The 18,436-nt window shown below is 43.7% G+C and overlaps 1 protein-coding gene across 3 annotated transcripts; it reads right to left on the bottom strand.

Annotated features, from left to right (window-relative positions):
- Nucleotides 1-360: 360 nt before the first annotated feature.
- Nucleotides 361-18,355, bottom strand: ATG4A (autophagy related 4A cysteine peptidase). 3 transcript variants are annotated; one of them, XM_044427521.1, is made up of 14 exons: nucleotides 16,601-17,155; nucleotides 13,386-13,481; nucleotides 12,652-12,726; nucleotides 11,319-11,390; nucleotides 10,457-10,555; nucleotides 9,693-9,794; nucleotides 7,981-8,053; nucleotides 6,859-6,938; nucleotides 5,438-5,625; nucleotides 5,136-5,214; nucleotides 3,522-3,667; nucleotides 3,120-3,176; nucleotides 2,061-2,172; nucleotides 361-1,302 (listed from the first exon to the last, which is right to left on the bottom strand). In XM_044427521.1, the coding sequence occupies exons 5-14, from the start codon at nucleotides 10,515-10,517 to the stop codon at nucleotides 1,238-1,240; spliced, it is 963 nt and encodes a 320-aa protein (XP_044283456.1). In that variant the 5' UTR covers nucleotides 10,518-10,555; nucleotides 11,319-11,390; nucleotides 12,652-12,726; nucleotides 13,386-13,481; nucleotides 16,601-17,155; the 3' UTR covers nucleotides 361-1,237. The 3 variants fall into 3 exon arrangements, with proteins under 3 accessions (XP_044283456.1, XP_044283455.1, XP_044283454.1); XM_044427520.1 differs by lacking the exons at nucleotides 13,386-13,481; nucleotides 16,601-17,155 and adding an exon at nucleotides 18,163-18,355 and having other exon boundaries at nucleotides 12,652-12,723; XM_044427519.1 differs by lacking the exons at nucleotides 13,386-13,481; nucleotides 16,601-17,155 and adding an exon at nucleotides 18,163-18,207.
- Nucleotides 18,356-18,436: the final 81 nt, after the last annotated feature.

The raw sequence follows: 18,436 nt of genomic DNA, 5'->3' as shown, positions 1-18,436 counted from the left end.
AACTTGCAGGCTTTGGGCACTCTGTGCACAGAATGACACGCTTCATGCGAAGAAGGCCCTAGCGTTCCTAAGCGTTCATGGACTCGATCTCAGTTCAGTTCACTTCCTGGCCAAGGCTGAGCAGGGAAAGAAGTCCAGTGAGTACAAGCGAGCCAGACCTTCGCGCTCCTGGCTGGGGGAGAACCTCAGTTGACCGAGCAACCACACTGGCAATGCCACAGAGAAGTAAAACAGTTATCAATGTGTGACCACTGCAAAGAACTGGAGGAAAGACACCAGGAGACCTTTTCATTCAGACAGGTAACTTACTTGGGTTGGTAGAAAAGTTCAAACCATTTATAAAACCAAACATGCAGCCTATTGAAGGTTTAAGAATTTTAATAGATGCACACGGAAAGTGCTCTTACGGACGGGAGGGGGGGGCTGTAAATGCTTAACTTAAAATAAATAGTATACAGTTGAAATGAAATTTGTTTTTACTCCAAAGCAAAAATGCAAGCTTGAAGAATGATGTGAACTTAAGGTCAAGGTGAAATACAAGAAAATTATGGACGAGGAAGAGCGACATATTTCGTGGTGTGCTCTGTTTGCCTCCCCTTCTTGGCCAAGAAAACAGGGTCCGTTCAAGAAGCTGGAGGGTTGCTCTCCAAGTCCTGTTCTTTTATGTCTCTCCTAGGAGAACTGCAAAATTGCTTTACTAGACAGTTTCTTTTATAGAAACATTTGGGCTGGTGTGTTTTTTAGAAATGCAGTTGCAGAAATGTTAAAATATTTAACAAAATCATTTTTGCCTAATCCCGCCGATCCTTTAAAACAAGACAATGACATTTATTCTTACAAAACTGTCCACATGAAGGGAGGAGAGGTAAACGCACTCCTTTACCTCAGCCTCATGCTTTCAGTGTGAGCAAGACTACTGCATCATATCTATATTGAGTAATAACAACCATTCGGGTATCAAAGCCTTCCGGGCAATTTCCAGTAACATACCAGAGTCCTGCTTCAATTTTGTTTTTGCCTTCAACTCCCCAAAAGTTCATTTTCTTCAGGAAAAAAAATACATTCTGAAAAAAATGCATGGGCCAAGAGGATTCCCTTCCGGTGAAGTTCTTTTGGAACTATTGTCTTCAGTTCTTGTGCTCTGTTCACTGTTTGTATGCAGGCACTTTGGGGCTAGAAAGGCTGAGTGGTTGTAGTCACTGTCAAATGGTACACACAAGGTCAACAGAACCCTCCTTCATACACTCAGGATCTCAAACTCTTCTTCCGATTCAAACAGTTTATCAGTGGACTCAATGAGCTCTGTGAAAAATAGGGGAAGCAAGTTTTATTCTCAAGGGTTTTATTCCAAGGTTTATTCTCTTACTTTCTGGCAGAAAATAAATACTAAAAAATACCACGGCAAGGCCCCATCATTCGAACTGGCAAAACTTACCCCAGGAGAAATGAGAATTAGCTCACCAAGTAAGGATTCCAACAATACAAGCTAAGACGAACGTTCTTGCTTAATTCCAGAGCTCAATAGACTTTGCAAGTTCTTGCAAATGCACATCTCTAAAGCGCATCCAGGAAAGGGGCTGTGCGCAATGCGGTGCTCTGTTAGAAGCCATGACATCAGGCATCTACAGATGCACCTGTTTTCACAGGTACTTCGTTTACAGCCACAGAGCAGACACTGGAGGTGGGGGAAGTGACTGCAGAGTAGCAAGGATGCCTGCCAGGACAGCAAGACCAAACTAGAGGAAGATACTGATCACCCTGACCATTTCTTCAATCAAGACTGACTCTTCTACAGTCCAAGCTTTTGGCAAGGAGTAAGCAGAGAAGGTTCGAGAGAAACTCTTCCATGCACCTGTGCAGTGCAACCAGGATGTTTACATTTCTTGCAAACACTGAAGAATCACAGCCATCAACAGGATGATGAGGGGAGCAGTCTGATCAAAATATTAGCCGCTTCTGAACTCAAGCCTTCCTCTTAGCATTTGACTTCACAGGGGGAGAAAAGGAGGTGGGAAAGAAGGGATTGAAGCAATGCCTGTAATTCAAAAACAATTCTGTACCTGCTCCAGTTGTTGTTACTTCTGGCTTCGAAGGAGGTATGAAAGGAGGCCAGTGTGGTGGATGCTTCTGAACCAACTCAAACATTCGCAGACTCTGCTGCCTGAGTATCTCCTGTGGAGAACAGTGTTCTGTCTTTATCAGAACAACAGATCCAGTCAAAGTTAGCTGAACTGCCTGGGCAATTACGAACTGGAAGCACCAGGCCAACTGTGTTTAAGCGTCTGAGAGCCACCATCATTGTAATAAGCACAGTTCTGCTATCTAGCTACGTCTTAATCACTGCTTGCGATGTCCTACAGTGCAATCCTATGCATATTTAGGCAGAGAAAAGGCCGACAACTCCCAAAATGCCCTGGCCAACTATGTGAGCTATGGCACCCTTACAGATTTAAATATTTATGAGCACTCCATGGCAGCACAGTGAAGTCAATGGCTGAGGGAGGCATTACATTTCAAAAAAGCAGCAGGAACTCGGATAGCTAAATAAATATCAGACTGCGGCACGTACTTTCCTTTTTTTCAAGCTCATTCCATGTGCCCTCCCGCTGCAGTAGGTCCCTGGACAGCTTATTTATACCTTGGAAATCCTTATTAGTACAGGCAGCACTCAACAAGATACCTACGGCTTTAGCTCTTAGTCTGACCTAGCCAGTAAGCCCTTACACTCTAACCGTATACATCCAAGTAGGAAAGGGTACTGTAATCCATCCTGGACAATTTATTTATGCTTCATATGACAAGCACTGCATTTCTGGATTACTTCAAGGAACAGCCATATCATTTTGGATCCAACTTCCAGGGCTACGTTCCAGGTGTGTGTGGCGACACAACCCTAGAAGTGACTATGCAGGCACACACCCTGGTGTGCCCTTCAGCTACTTTTTCCATGCCACTGCAGACAGGCCTGAACAGTGAGCTATTATGACGAAATAGCTTATTAAGCAGGGAAAGCTGCCACGGAGAATGCTCTGCTTCTCAAGCGCATCCCTCCCCTTTAGTGGCATATATTGAGCGGCAGTCTGTACTTAATGCCAACCGAGGTGCTTCCTAATGCTTACCTTTTGCACAAGGCTACACCAGTTATCAAAGTCTTTCTCTTCTTTACAAAAGAACCCCTGTGCAAGTAAAGGAGATGTTTCCACGTGAGAGATGATGTACAGAAAATACCGCATCAGAACACGAGCAAAGGGAACAGTGAAGCCCAACTGTCCAGACAGTACTTCTGAAGTCAGCTTGTGCAGGCGGCTATTTTTATAATTCCTTTTAACAGCAAGCCTATGCCTGTGCTCCTCACGGAATACAGGCTACTGCTTGGTATTTGCTGCAGCCAATTTCCCAGAGGGGATGAACTGCCTTTTCAGCACAGTGACAATCAGGGCCGCACAGCTCCAGTCTGCAGCCTGAGTCAGGCCCATTTGCCCAGTGCTCCAGTCTTGCAGACATTGCTTCTTAACACTTACTAAAGCTACGGAGGGATCAAGGTTCATGATCTTCATCCGATGTGGTGCCCGCTGACAATGGAAGCTGTGGTCATCTAGCGTGCCGTTTTCCTCGGAATCTACAAAACTCTGAGTGGTATGAGGGTCCAAGTAGATCAGCTCGTTTCCTGCGTGGGCAAAGAGTGGTTCGTTAGAAACAGGCAGAACCGAGAGCCATTCAGTCTTGCATTGCAGCTGTGAGATGGACAGGAGAGGGCTGCACTAACAGGGCAGAGGATAGGGTGGACCAAGAACAGGGACAAGGACAAGGAGCAAGGGCTTGGCCTACAAATGGCGCCAACTCATAGATCATCTAGCCCCACGTTGCTTCCACTCTCCAGCAGCTTTCTAGGATTTCAAACAGAACTCCTGACCTATGTGGAAACGCCATGAATTGAACCCTTTGCATGGAAAGTAGCTGTGCGAGCACCGAGCCATGGAAAAGAAGGGCAGAGGAGGCGGAGAGTCAAGAACAAGGCAGGGTGGGAGAGGAAGGGGGAAATGCTCAGTGCGACGAACAGGTGAGGCGCTGTGCTGCCATCAGGAAAGGGCAGGGGAAACAGCAGGTAAGGATAGGCAAGGAAGGCATGGACTTGAATGGGAGCAGGAAAAGGTCTGAGGAAGTGACCACGTGATGGAAGTTATAGAAGGAAGGGTAGATGGAGAAGCCTGAAGCCTTGAGAAAGGTGGACCAGACAAGACACAGAGCTGAGGCCAAAGTGGCTAATGAGGGCCGGGGAGCTTCCTTTCCTGAGGGCCAAAGTGCAGGAGAAACTGCACACTGCTGACATGAAGGTGCGATCTGAAGACTGGAGAGAGCTACATGGGATGCTACGGGGAAGGGCTGAATTTCATGCAAGAATCTGAACCCATCCAAGCCTTCTGCTTCTGTTCTCCAGCATTACAATCAGCAGGATGGCATTTAATAACTCTTTTATTTAGTATTTAATAACTCTACTTTCTTTCATGTATTATATCTATATCCTGCCTTTCTTCTGAGAAGCCAACACAATGCACCTGATCCTCTCTGTTTTATCCCCACAGCAATCCTGTGAGTCGGGTTAGGCCATGAGTCTGTGACCAGCAAAAATCACTCAATGGGCTCCAGAGCTGAGCAGGGCCAGAAACAAGGTCTCCCAGGACCCACATTTTCACAACTATACCACACTGGGTTTTTTCACATTTATAACCCTAACATTTTCCCCCAGATAAGACCATTTGTTATTTCAAAAATCACTTAGGATTAAATCAAGATAATTTAACCAAGAGATTCGGACAACAACCAGTGGCTGAGCAGTTTCTGCTTTCCATTTGACCCTTCAAACTATGGGACTAAACAGCCAAACCATCCACATCATGAGCCAGAACTAGCAGCAGGCATGCAACACCACCATCTCGAACCTTTCCAAAATTAAGTCAGTATTTGGGTGGGGAGGGGCGGTTCAGTTTTTCATAGAAAACACTGGAATGCTTCTTTCCCATGACTCTTTATTCCCTACTGCTTTTCTTACGCCCGCAATTACATTACTTCATGATTTCAGCTTTAAGATAATTCTTCAGAAAAGAACTACCCTTTGTCCTTCAATTTTTCCTTACCCAAGAATCCTATAAAGTAGTAGGCATTGTTTGGTTTTCCTCCTAAAGCTCCCAGAGACTGTGGCATCTTAAAACACTCCTAAAGATCCAAAGAAGAAGAAGAAATATATATTACATGTGTATCCCGCCTTTTTTCCACGATGGAACTTGAGGCAGAATTTATGGAATTCTGGGACAAGAGCGGCTTAGTTTGGGAAAGGCAGATGGATGCATATTATGAAATACTAAAATACCTGTTATCGCTCTAAACATTTCCTAGAATGCTGATTAGCTCCGCTACCTCCCCTGTAAGAGGACTGTACCTTAAAAGCATCAACATAAACGGGATTGATGTGGTTTATCCCCAGGCGAAGTGGTACGATCAGCAACAGAGGCTTCCAACTCAAGCAGAACCCTCCTGGGCTCCTGTTGCAGCTGCGTGTGCTCCTGTGGGGCAGCGAGCTGCAGTGGGCACTGGGGCAGCTCTGGGTAGAGGACCAACACATCTTCTCTGGAAGAAGAGAAGGGAAAAGACAGCCTAACTACTGGCTTAAGACAGCCTAAAGACTACTGGCTTACCACGGGCCCAAGGGATAGACAACTCGCTTAAAAAGAGGCGTTGGTTTTGACAGACAAGTGTGCTTCCCCGTTCATTTTCACAGAGAGAGCAGCTCCTGTGTAAACACATTTCCATATTCACCTGTGAAGTCAACAGGGGTGTTCTGTGTCTGCAAAGATTTACAGGTTAAAGGAAAGACCTGCCTCACAGAGGGACCCAGCAGCAAAGAAGGAGGCTGTGGAGATTTTCTCTGTGCAGCCAACACAAGCTGAGAAGGCCAGCAGGAACCAAAAGCTAGCAGCAGGCTTTCCTGCTCAGGTGAAGGAAAGGACCCTGAGCTTTTTAAACAAAGCGATTAACAAAGTAGTGACCCAACCCTTTATGGTATGTGCCATGATACTTTCTTTATTTTTCATTATTTTTAATATTTATCAAGACGCATCTACAAAACTATTGGTTGCTCATGAAGTGAAAAGGGCAGCTATGGGAACATCAAGACTCCAGCTGCAGACCTTGAAAGGTTTGTGATAAGGACAAGAGAGGCATTTTTGCTCGCAACAGGCCAGTCCCTGCAACCTATCGCCAGGCGTGCCACTGCAACATTTCCAGCCAAGAGCAAAGAAATTTACCCTCAAATGTGGCCCTTCGGCATCATGCACTGTTGGCTTCTTGGTTGTGGCAATGTGACAACCTACCGTAAGTCTGAAAACATATGTAAAGCTGCCAGGGATTTTTCATTAAGACAGCATTCAGCATAATCCATTTATAACAAGGGCCATGGTTATTAATAACACCTGCCATGCACTGGAGATAGTAACTCGAATCAAAAATTGGGTCACCTTCTCTGCAAATGCAGAAGAACCATACTGCCATGATTTGGACTCATTTGAGGTTTGACATTCGCTTTGGGTAACGCTGAGATGAAGTAATTTACTTTGCTTTACAACCATATAAAATCAGCAGCATCCGAGGTGAGCAAACAGAAGCTTAGCACAGTGGTGCTCATACTGCATAGCCAAGAGACTGAAGCTGGTCTTCCTTTAGTTTCCAGTAGCTCTCTCAATGCATTAGTATCCCCCTTCTTGTTTTCCTAGAAATCAAAATCAGTCTGGCACTAAACCCCAAAGCAATGCAAATCCCAGGCAGAGCAAAAACTATGTTAAACCACTGATGTCTATAACTTACTGATATCTTCAATCACCACAGTGTTGTCCATAGAGACATAAACAGCTAAGGAATTCCATTCATCAAATAATGCAAGTTTCCTGAATTAAAAAAAGATAGTTGTCAATCTAGATCTCTGGTCGATACTGGTTGCATTACTATTAGTAATAGTACATGTGCTGTTAGCAATGCAATGTACTAATAATATTAATAATATAACTCTGACTGCAATATTACAAGAAATACTAATATTTCACTAGAATAAAAATGCTGTCACAGCTTTTTGAGGAGTGCTATAGACAAACAACTGAATTATTAGCTTTTTCTACATCATGCTATTTATCTCACCCACTTTTAGGTTACTTTTATGCTGAGTAAAACAAGCACATGCATAAGGATAAACCTTTCTTCAGGCTGGTTGCATAGTGGAATAGTTTCTGCTCTCATTGTACAGCTGCCCTGCTTCCTTCATGGAATTTTATGGGGGTCCAGATAACATCTATCTGTAACCCTTCCATAACTCCTCACCGCATGAAAGCGTGTCTTCTGTCATTTTTTTAACCTCAGAAAAATTAAGAAGGGAAATATGCAGTAGTTTCACAATACCTTTAGCAGCCCTTTTTCTAGACACACCCTGAGTCTGTGTGAAAGCACAGCTACACTTTGCGAAAAAGAAAGCCAGGAGAGAAAGTTCATTTTTGCAGATAGTGATCTGGCTCCCTTCTTCCCGAGATTATAACCATTATGCCGCTTTGAATAGAACAGATGGTATCAGAGTCAGACCATGCACTCACAAGTTCCACCACTTGCACAATGGGGTTTTTTTAGTTCTAAAATTAACCCAAAATAAGCAAATAGATGTGGGCAGGCTGTGGAAGCACAACAGAGCATACGGAGGCAGAGAGGCCTTGATAGCTACGACCCAGTGTCCTGAGGATGCAAGTATCTTAATTTAATACGAGGACACAAAGAGTTAGACGTGGCATGCTTATCGCTCTACAGTGCCAACAGTCGCCACCGCTTGCTTTCCTGGGAGCAGTTAAATTTCACATGCGTCTTTCAAAAACCGCTTATGCAGAAGAAATACATTCCTTCTCATGATCTACTTGCATTACATAACAGATAAATGATACGTTTGCTTACTTGAGCACTTGGGCAACAGTATTTGGTCCGAACCATTCCCCAATAGATTTCCCTTCGCCAACACCCATCTGTGCTGTGTGGATTAGAAACACAGAAGAATGAAAGCATCTGCCTATCAAACGACAAATTTTTGAAGACTTGCATTGCTCACATCCCAGACAAATTAGAAAACTAGACTACATTCCTGCAAAGGGCCAGCAACTTGTTCACTGCCAAGAACCTCACTGGAACATTAGCTAAAACATTCTGACTTGCGATAAACTACATATTTTGCTAAATTTGCTAAATTTTGCTAAACTACGTATTTTGCTAAATTTTGCTAAATTTGCGGTTCATACAGTAACATTCCTGCATGGCTCAGATTTTTTCCCTGTTGAACCAGGTTGCTGGAAGGCTGCACAATGAATTCTTCAGTGGACATTACAAGAATTTTCCCTTAATGAAGAGGAGCTCAGTGCAATTCAAATATTATATTTTGCAAATGAGATTGCTCATTACCTGCTCTGGTTTGAATGCCATCAGTGATGGATGATGCTATGGAATCATTTGGTCTCATTGCTATGAATACTTAGAAGTGACCACGCCTTTGTTGCATCCCACTTAGATGACTTTAAAACAGTCTAGATGGAGTTAGTTTTAAAAGTATTCAGATCTTCAGCTGGCCCAGAATGCTGCAGCCAATTTACTTCAATGGAACTGGTTACTGGAGGCATACAAGTACCTTATACAACCAGTTCACTAGCTACTGATCTGTTTCCAGGCACGATTCAAAGTGCTGCTTACTAGCTAAAAGCCCTTATTAACTGGAAACTTGGGAACGTGCTATCGGAAAATCATACCTTCCCCATATTCCCAGGCTTTAAGAACTTGGGAATGCTCCTCTTTCCAGTTCTGCCACAACTGGAGGCACTAGAGGCTATGGAATTCTATGGAGGCCAAGAAAAGCCAGGCTAGCTCCATCTTTGTGTGGGCAAACAAATAAGCCTTTATTCAGACAGGCTGTTGGTTTTTCCTCTGTTCCCTAAGCTAAGTTTTCACAGGTGGCTGCTGTTTATTTCTTTTTTATGAAGCATGTTTATTTCATTTACTAATCTGCCTTCATTACAATTGCATGTTTTATATTTTAATGTTGTCAAGATGCCTGGGATGCTCTTTACAGAAGAAAGATGGGATACATAGGGCTGCATGTGGACCTTTACAGGAATTCTGTGCCTCCACTGTGTTCCCCTAGCACAGCAGGCACCAAAGCTGTGCCACTGGCACAATCAGGGACGGCACGTGCCTCGTTCGCAAAACTGCCAGTTTTGGCCACCATGACAGGAGATCTGGTGAGGACTGGAACCAAGGAGCGACAAGGACAGCAAAGTCACCCCGACCCCCCAGAAGTCATCCAGACCTAATTTCTGTTGCACACCTGGTAGTCTTGGTTGTACGTGGAAGGTCTCGCTATAGCGTATGAATCAAGAATCTATCTTGCATAGAATGCTTACTTAAGTATTATGGAGATTAATTTTTCTGCATTCATACACCCACAGACAAAAACATGCTCCCTTTGCGCTCAAAAGTGTTGTTCAGGAAAGACATCTTTATATAACATTTATAACATTTGAAAATACACATTTTCCATGCTCTATATTTATACCCATACAAGTGTAGCGATGTTAACAGCTTGCCTAGCAGAAAGGGGAAGAGCCATCCAAATCTGCTCTTACCCATTTGGTGGATGGAATAACAGCAATCTTTTCTATCTAGGAAACAGCGCAAGATTCTGAGATATTCTTCGGGTTGCTTTTTGTGTTCTTCCCAATGCCAATCTGAAAGAGAAAATCATTTGAAATGCTAAATGTTACCCTCTTCACCAAGTACAAAGGAAATAAAAGCTAAAGCTTTCAAATGCAAAAATTAATGCAGAAGTCCTAAATCCACCTAGTAAAGTCTAAGCTGTTTGGAAGTTAGTGGGACTTACTATAAGTTACCAACAAGAGACCGTGTTTGCCCACCTTTTGTTACAATAGCTTCTTACAGTCCTTTACACATCAGCAATACTAATTATAACCTGAGCATACACAATGCGAAATACACAAAGTTGAAATGGCAAGATTAAAAAGAGCTAACTACTAGAGTAAAAGAAAAGCTTAACCTCAGAGTTTAAATTGGGTGGACATATTTCCATTGTTTCCCTTTGCATAATTTATTCTGCTTTTGCTCATTACGGGGAGGTGAAAGGAGCCATGCATGGTAATGCCCACAGCACTATCATTCTTATCCAGAAAAGCCCCCGATTTCTGCAAATTCAGTCACCTTCAAAACCATCAGGGCTATGAATAAGAGGGGCTTAAAAGCTGGAGATGAGTTGCTGCAGCAGGACTCCTCCGTTCCAAAGGTCCGCAGAAACTTTCTAAAGATCGTTGCTCTGGATATTTTCACAACCATTATTCTCACTTCAGTCAAAGCACGGGGAAAGGAGCTCGCTTACCTCGGCCCAAGTGTCGACAGATCAGAGCCTGGGCTAGCATCATCTGTCCGCATCGCAGCATGCAGCCCCAGCCAGCATCCGAGGAAGGCCCTGTCCCACCTGGAGACGAGAACCACCACGCAGACAGGTTTATGAAAGAGAAGGACACAGAGCACAGCTTCCTTGGCTCAAGAACTCTTGTCGCGATCCAAGTATCCAGGAAAATTGCTTAATACCAGTCACAACTTGCAACTCACACCATTCAAGAGGCTAAAAGCAAGGAAGGGAGATCAAGTGAAGGGCATTCGCATACACAAATGAAAAGGAATATGCCTTTAAGTTCAACTTTGCACCACAGAGTCAAGATTCAGTGGCAATGACATGTAGAAAAACCCTGGAAATTGTATCGGAGTCAGCTGCGAGAAGGCTACAGTAAACAAAAAACATTTTTAAAAAATCTGAGCCCCCCCCACAACTGATCATGGCAAGCAGAAAGGGCTCTTGAAAGCCAAAAGGGTGAAGATTAATAAACTCTTGGGTTGTTGACATTTCAAATGGCCTGGGGGGGGGGAGGAAGGAGGAAGGACAATGGAGATCAAAGTGTCTACCCTCAGAATCCCCTCAAGCAATCATTAGATTTTGACTTCCTCTTTAGAGGCAGGCATAGACAGAAACATGCCCAGACCTGCTCTGCATTAAGTAATACCACCCAGGGCAAGTGGCTATAGCACTGACTTTGAAAAGTACCATGGGAGATCAAAGACTATGAGAGCCATTCTTCAGACGTAATTGTTCATTCCCTAACTCTTAGCTAGCTTATTATCTTAAGAATGAAAGTGAACAGCAACTGAAGGAGCTCAAACATCCAGGAAAGCACACTTACCAATTGGCGAAAACTTTCTTCTATAGGTGAACCAAAGACGAGCACTTATATCCAAAAGAAGCTTAGATCTTTCTAGAATTAATAAAATAAAATAAAATATAAACAGCCATTTCCAAATATAAGCCAACACAAACAAAATGCTGGCTAAAGACACAATCAAGAAAAGGGAAGGCGAAACATGTTTATTGTAGTTTTATTTGTTTATCTTGGTTTGCTTTGTTTTATATTCTCTCTTAAATATTTATCGTGAAAATAAAATTATTTAAAAAAAGAAATTGCAAGGCAAAGCGTGCCCACATGTATGCTCTGTGGGAACAAATGCACACAGGAAAAAACCCAATTGACATGTTAGTGGTTTCTGCACAAAGCAAGCCCTTAACAGATCTTCTGTAAGGAAAGAGGGTAGAGAGGAGTGTGGTCAAAGATGCTAAGATAGGAACCGCAGCAGAAAAATATTATTTCTGAGGGAAGATGCATTCATTAAAAAGCAGTTTTGGCTAAGGAACATGAAGAAAAAGGGAAACAGAGGGGAACAGAACATGCCTTGGTAATGGTATGGAATGATGAGGAAGAGCCAGGTAACACAGGCAGCAAGTAGGAATTTAATTACAGGTGCAGTGGCCAATGGGATAGGTGTGGGGAGGATGGAAGCCACAATAACAGAAAAACCACTTGACCTTCTGTCAGGCAGATCATGGCGGGCGGGGGGGGGGGGGGTGAGTATGAACTGTGGTGACCACACAGGGTAACTCGTCCTGATAGCAAAACCACACTGTGTTCACACAGTTCACTGCAGACATGCAGGTCTCTCAAATTCCAAGTTATACAGAGCTTCAAGATTCCCTTCTATGCTTGCTTGCTGCCTCCTGTTCCCCAATCCACAGCAACTCTGAATGGAAGCTTGCAGTCTTTATGGCTTATCTTTTCAGAACAAGATTACTCTCCCCAAGACACAGTTTCACCCAGAATGGGGTCAAAGCAACACTCTGTTTTGCTAGAGTAAGAAAGAGCCCTCTCAATTGAGTATTCCTAAAAATAAACGCTCTTGTTTATTTCCTAATCATCTGATCACTAGAAATAACTCATGCCACATTTGGAAAGCTTGACAGAAATGAATCTTGTGTAAGGATGGTCTCTAGATAGCATTCCTGTCGTCCTTCCATAAATCCCCGGATGGCTAACAACATTAGCATGGCTAGCGTTACGTACGGTAGAGCTATTTTCAAGGATTTATCTATGCAGGCTACTACAGTGACATAATGCAACGCTGAAAATCTTGATATGTATCAGCAAGTACTCATAAAAGCTTCAGAGCATTTAATTCAAAACCTACCTGTTTTAAGATGGTACTGCCTTCCTAAGATCCAGACAGGTTCATCTGTTTCAGGAAGCTCTTCTAGATATTCTGCTAAAAAAAAAAATAATCAAGTTTTCATAATTTTCTTATAGAACTGTACACGTATTTAGAACATTCCTTCTCCAGTTAGTTCCCCTGTGATTTTTGTACCTGATAGATCTCCAGACATAATTCCAATTGATGGCTATGACCTACATTTAACTTCTATATCACACAATGGCCAACGCTCGGAGTGCCGTTTGCTTGCTGAAAAGATGTAGCGCAAATACATTCTTGCACTGGTTCAGATATTAACCAGTTTCTTTCACTGCACTATCATACGTCATTTGCCCTTTGGAACACTGGAATGACTACCGCCTTACGTTTAGCCAGACTGCGGCCTTTGCCATTTGCACTTCAACGTCATGGCCAGCACGGAAACCAGAGCCAACCCAAAAGGTGCCAAGCAAGAAACCGCATGACCGATGACCCGTACTGACTATGTTGACAAACAAACAGACGAAAAAGAAGAGGAGCTACTATAGATTTCCTCAGAGACAACCCTTCCACCAGTCTCACCCAGCGGCCAGCATACAGGAAAAATACAAAACGATGCTCCCACAGAGAGCACTAGAAAACGAGCATACATTTCATTTCCTCGTGCATCTATCCATGGGGAAATGGCCTCAAAACACGGAGCTTAACAGTACATAGGTAGCCCCAATTCTTACCTTTATTCAGAGCCAAGTCTACAAAGTGTCCAATATACAAAAACTGTGCTATCTTATTCAACGACAGAAGGGGCTTTTAATGTTTGCAAACTGAAACTGTAAAAGAAACAAAATGTGACTTTATGTATTTTTCCCCAGAAAATTGGACAAGAGGAAAAAATAAACCAAAAAGTTTATTTTCATGGAATTTTTTTTTACACCAAAGTATTTCTTCACGAATTAAAAACTAGGATGAAATTTTGCCTGTGTTTTTTCCTGAAATGCTTTTTTAAAATCATATTTTATTTTGACTGAGGCATCGTATGAACACAATTTTTATATTAGTTCTATTTTATAGGCCCATCCTGAAATAACTGGCTTTAAATTAATAGTTCTACTTGTTCAACTGGATGAGTGAGGTGACCCAAAAAAGATTTAACATGTATAGTCACAGGCAAAGACTAGTAAAATATCCTAAAGCAACAGACTGCATATTAACTCCATTTTCCTTCTGCACTGGATGGAAGACATTACAAGATTCTAGTATCAAACACTTAGAAACTAGAATCTAATACTTACAATACGTTGCTCCCTGAAGCAGCAGAAACCATCCCCCTAGAACAAACCACCACTTGCCATTCCTGCTTATAAAGGACTTTATAAACCAGGATCTTTGATTCAAGGGACCTGCTCTGGTTTGTTTGCTGTTCGCACTTGCAGGAGGGAGAAATACGGGAGCGAGCATGATGAGTGAGCTGGGACACAGCTTACTCATGATAAGCTAGGATTCCTCAGAATTCTGGCTTGTTATTCTGGGTGAATATGGGCATTGATTCTAGCCTGTGCTGATCAATTCCTAAAAGCACTCCTAATTGCAAATGCTCTATGGAACTGCTGTAGGCTTTTAAAGATAAACGCCAACCTTAGCTTTAGAACCGGCTTAGATGTTTGGCCAATCTAAATAAGACTACGTAGCTGATGGATGGACATAAGAGGGGTTCAACTGGTAACAGCAGCCACATTTACAAATGCTGAAGTAAGGCAAAAATGTTCAATAACATAATTCATTTTAGTAAGGACACAGGGTTCTTGTTCTGCATTGCTGCTTTTCTTTTTGTGCATTTTAAACTAGAGTTTCCATTTTGGGGGGTGTTATGTGCAGTGTTTTTTCAAGTCCTAATTGTCATATCAAGCCCCATCATACAGAATTTATGCTACTAAACAGCAATGGAAACCATACTAAAACAGAAGGTAATTATATGTCAGACTAAATTGCTGCTCTGGGTTCTTTCAAATAGGTCGGCATAACGAACTAATAGTCCTAAGGAGGTCAAAGCAGCCTCAAGTAGGCAGAAGCCCTCTGGATCCCAATATACTTTAGAAGGCAGGATTCCATGTCTTTCATATTCAGGACATTCCTTTGCTCAGCTTCGTGTCATGAGACACATTACATTTTCCAGATAAAAAAGAGCAGGAGAGAGAGAGAGATTCCGAAATACCTGATTCAGCTCTCAGTGGCACAGAGTGGGATATTCTCCCGCTTTTTTTCTTCCTGGGGCCAGATCCATCAGAAAAAAATCCTCACTATCATATGATGTCAACAATATGATACAAGGGATTGCAAGAAGGTAAACATAACTTGTCCAATTTTACTGCAGAAATAGGTATGACAGAGTGTTCAACTAAATGAACTGAGCTCTTTGGGAAAACAGCAGGATATGCATGTGGTAAATTAAATAAGGAAATCACCAGACATTTCATCACCTCTTGTGCTTAAAAGTGTGTTTGCACTGAGTGCTGCAGCCCAGATCGATAATACACCAAAGGCCATAAAGTCATGCGTGAACTAACCTTTGACACTCTAATTTCTCCAGTAAAAGCGACTGCATGGCACGCCGCAGCTGCACTGCTCATCCTGTTTATTTTTCCAATAAGTAGTAGTATACCGCAAATGTTTGTTTCAAATGTAAGATTGTATACTCATGATTAATAAAAAGTATACTGTCTGAACTTTGAAAAACCTCAGGAGTGTGAAAGCTGCATACAGCTTTCATGCAAGAAATTCTGACAGTCTTTCAACATGTCTCAGTCGCTATTGAAATGACAACTAATGATGCCATTTCAATAGCTCATGGGTCTCAGATATGCCCATTCAATATAGAAACAACTATGTTAGGCATTCTTGCATTCTACATCCAGCAACAGAATCTAGTGCATGTTTAGCTACTAAAGCATAAAGCTTCAGAATCTTTTCTACTTCCCTTACAAAAGCTTACGCTGCATTCTGGACCACCAGCCCTCCAGACCCCTGGTTCTCCGCTGCAGCAGCATCCACATTTCCTGAGCAATAAGTAAATGCAATCTTATCCTTTCCTTGTAAGCTGCAGGCATCCCAAAGTGCATCCATTGTTTTCTCATGGTTCCAAATGGACAAAACCACAGCCTGGAGGAGAATCATCAGTGTGTACTCTTCCCTTGCCTGAGATAATGTATTTAAGGTTTTTGTATACCATCCGACTATTACTGTTTATTTACCAAATAAACCCTCTGAAAAATAAATGGATCAGTAGCTTGAAAGCGACATCTGTCAAAGATAAAATAACAGCATATTGCTGGGGAGTCTGCAAGCCAGAAGAAAATAAGAGGGTGGCTGCCTCCACCACCTCTTAAAGGTGGAACTGGAAGAGGAACATTCACTCTTTTCTGAGCCATAGTAGGTCTTGAATACTTCCGCGCTAGAGGGTGAAGCAACCAGCTTTGCTTTCATTACCAGACTAATGGAGGGGCAATCCTATGGCCCCTAGACAGTGTCTCAAGGCCATAGGATATTTTGGATTCTCTGCTCTGAGACTGGACAGCACTCCAACCCTGGAGCAGGAAGTCAGAGCTCAACACATACATCCCCTGCAGCCAGCATGGGGTGAATTATACCAGATGCTCTTCAAGGTCAGGGACTCTACTTCAGAGCAGGGGGAGTTCCAATAGGCTGGGAAAGTCAAGAAAGGCCTTTCCAGTGACCTTCCTTCCTCTTCTAAAACACCCAAAAATGCTGGTCCAGCAAAGCGTACAGGACAGGAGGGCATGGAGAGGAAGACTGCCTCCACTGTTCCTCCCACCCTGCACAGGGACAAGAGCTTATAAACTTCAATGTGGCAATCTATAGGACCGCACCCTAAAACCAGCAAGCTTGTAGGAGGCATTTGGATGTAAGTGCATTGTTCAGCCACAAATCTTACCTGGGCTGTCACTCAACCTCACTACCCTGTTATCGTCAGATTAAAGTAGATCACCCTAAGAACCTAGGACAAGGCAGACACAAATGCAAATAAATCAACCATTTCACTAGTAGCTTAGTAGTTTCTGCAGAACTGTGACTTTCCTTTGCAGTTGCTTCAGAGACTTCTAACACTGTTGTTAAGGCATGGCATTGGGCAAAGACATCTTTCTATTGGAGTAACAACCAATCTTATGCTAAACTACTGAAGCTTCAGCCACTGCAAATGAGCTCAGGATAGTGGGCCTTAGACCCAACCGACCTTCCAGAATTAGATGCTTGCCTTCTAACTTCCAAGTTCATACAGCCTGTAGCCATGCAGATGAAGCATCTGTACACACAAATGTCCCAGGCATACAGATAGTCAGCATGTGTGATCTGCTGCACCACACTGACTAGGAAAATAAAGGCTCAAGCTTGCAACAATTCTGCTGTGAACTCAGGCTGGAAACCTAGGAAGCCACCCTTATCCTCAGAGTGGCTTGGCCTGCTTTAGAGGTCTTGTACAGACGGCAACAAGATAGCTTACACAAAGCACATTGAATACTCAAAAGTGCTACCTGAACATGCAAGCATTGCCATTCCACCAGGACTTCTCCATCACAAATTGTGCCTTTTCTTCCTTCCAAGGAATTCAAGGTGGCTTACATAAATCTCCTCCTCCTCTCAATCTTAGCCTCGCAGCAACAATGACCCCACGAGATAGGCTGGATTGAGAGTCTGTGACTGGCCCAAAGGCAGTGAGCTCTACAGCTGAGTGGGGACTTGAACCCAGATCACTTGAGTCCCAGTCCTGCCCTCTTAACCACTGCAACACAGAAAAAGCCACGTGTAGCAAAGCCCTTCCAGCTTTGTGGCTGTTCTTGTTACAACAGAGCTGCAGTCAGTAGCCCCTCCTGTTCTGGTTTGACATTCTCCTTCTTGGTCTGGTTTAACAGAAAATGAGGGTGTGATGCAAGACCCTTGTGGCACCTGGAAGATGAGCACTGATGCTGGCAGAAGCATCCGCAGAATCGGTTCCAGCAGGACCAAGCTCCAACGGGCAGCCCTGCAGACACGATCACCTGTTCTCAGGCAGAACTGCCCTTTCATTTTCTTACCATGAACACTTCAAGGGTGAAGGGGGCGACAACCCACAAAACCTTATTCCAGGGCAGGCGGGTGTCTCCGATTTTTGTGCTGCAACCGCCTAACAGGCAGCCCCCCCGGGAAACACACGTGCACGCATTCACACGTGCGTGAGTGTGTGTGTACACACACACACACACACACACACACACACACACACACATCTGGAGCATGCACGTATAAAGCAAACACATCCTCATCAAAACAGATCCTCGGAGAGTCCAAGGAGCTTCTGAAGGGTGTTTGCGGGAAGATCGCGGTCGTGACATCGACCTGAATTGCCTGAACGCTTCCGAAGAAAGTAACTGCCTTGCGGGTGGGGGAGGGGAGGGGAGGGAGGGGAGGGGAGGGGGCGCGATCCGTCAGTAGTCGCCCCTCCCCCCGCTAGCCGCTCACCAGACTCCATCCTCCTCCTGCAGCAAGCACCATCCTTTCCTTCTTCCTCCTCCTCCTCCTCTCCTCCTCCTCTTCCTCTCTCCCCCGCCGCCCGCTGCACGGAGCCTTCTTCTCCTCCCCACCGAAAACAACACGACGACAACTGCCTCCGCAGAGCATGCCGGGAGCTGAAGTCCGGCCGCCGACCGGACGTCCATTTTTCCTTCCCTTTCCACTTCCTCCTACAACTCCCAACAACCTCTGCTTCCCAACAAGGGGGGGGGAGTCGCGTTCG

The sequence above is a fragment of the Varanus komodoensis genome, unplaced genomic scaffold (assembly GCF_004798865.1).
Source record: "Varanus komodoensis strain SLA01 unplaced genomic scaffold, ASM479886v1 scaffold18_3, whole genome shotgun sequence".
Lineage (NCBI taxonomy): Eukaryota > Metazoa > Chordata > Lepidosauria > Squamata > Varanidae > Varanus > Varanus komodoensis.
Note: the sequence above shows the minus strand (reverse complement) of the source record. Positions and strands in the feature narration are given on the sequence as shown.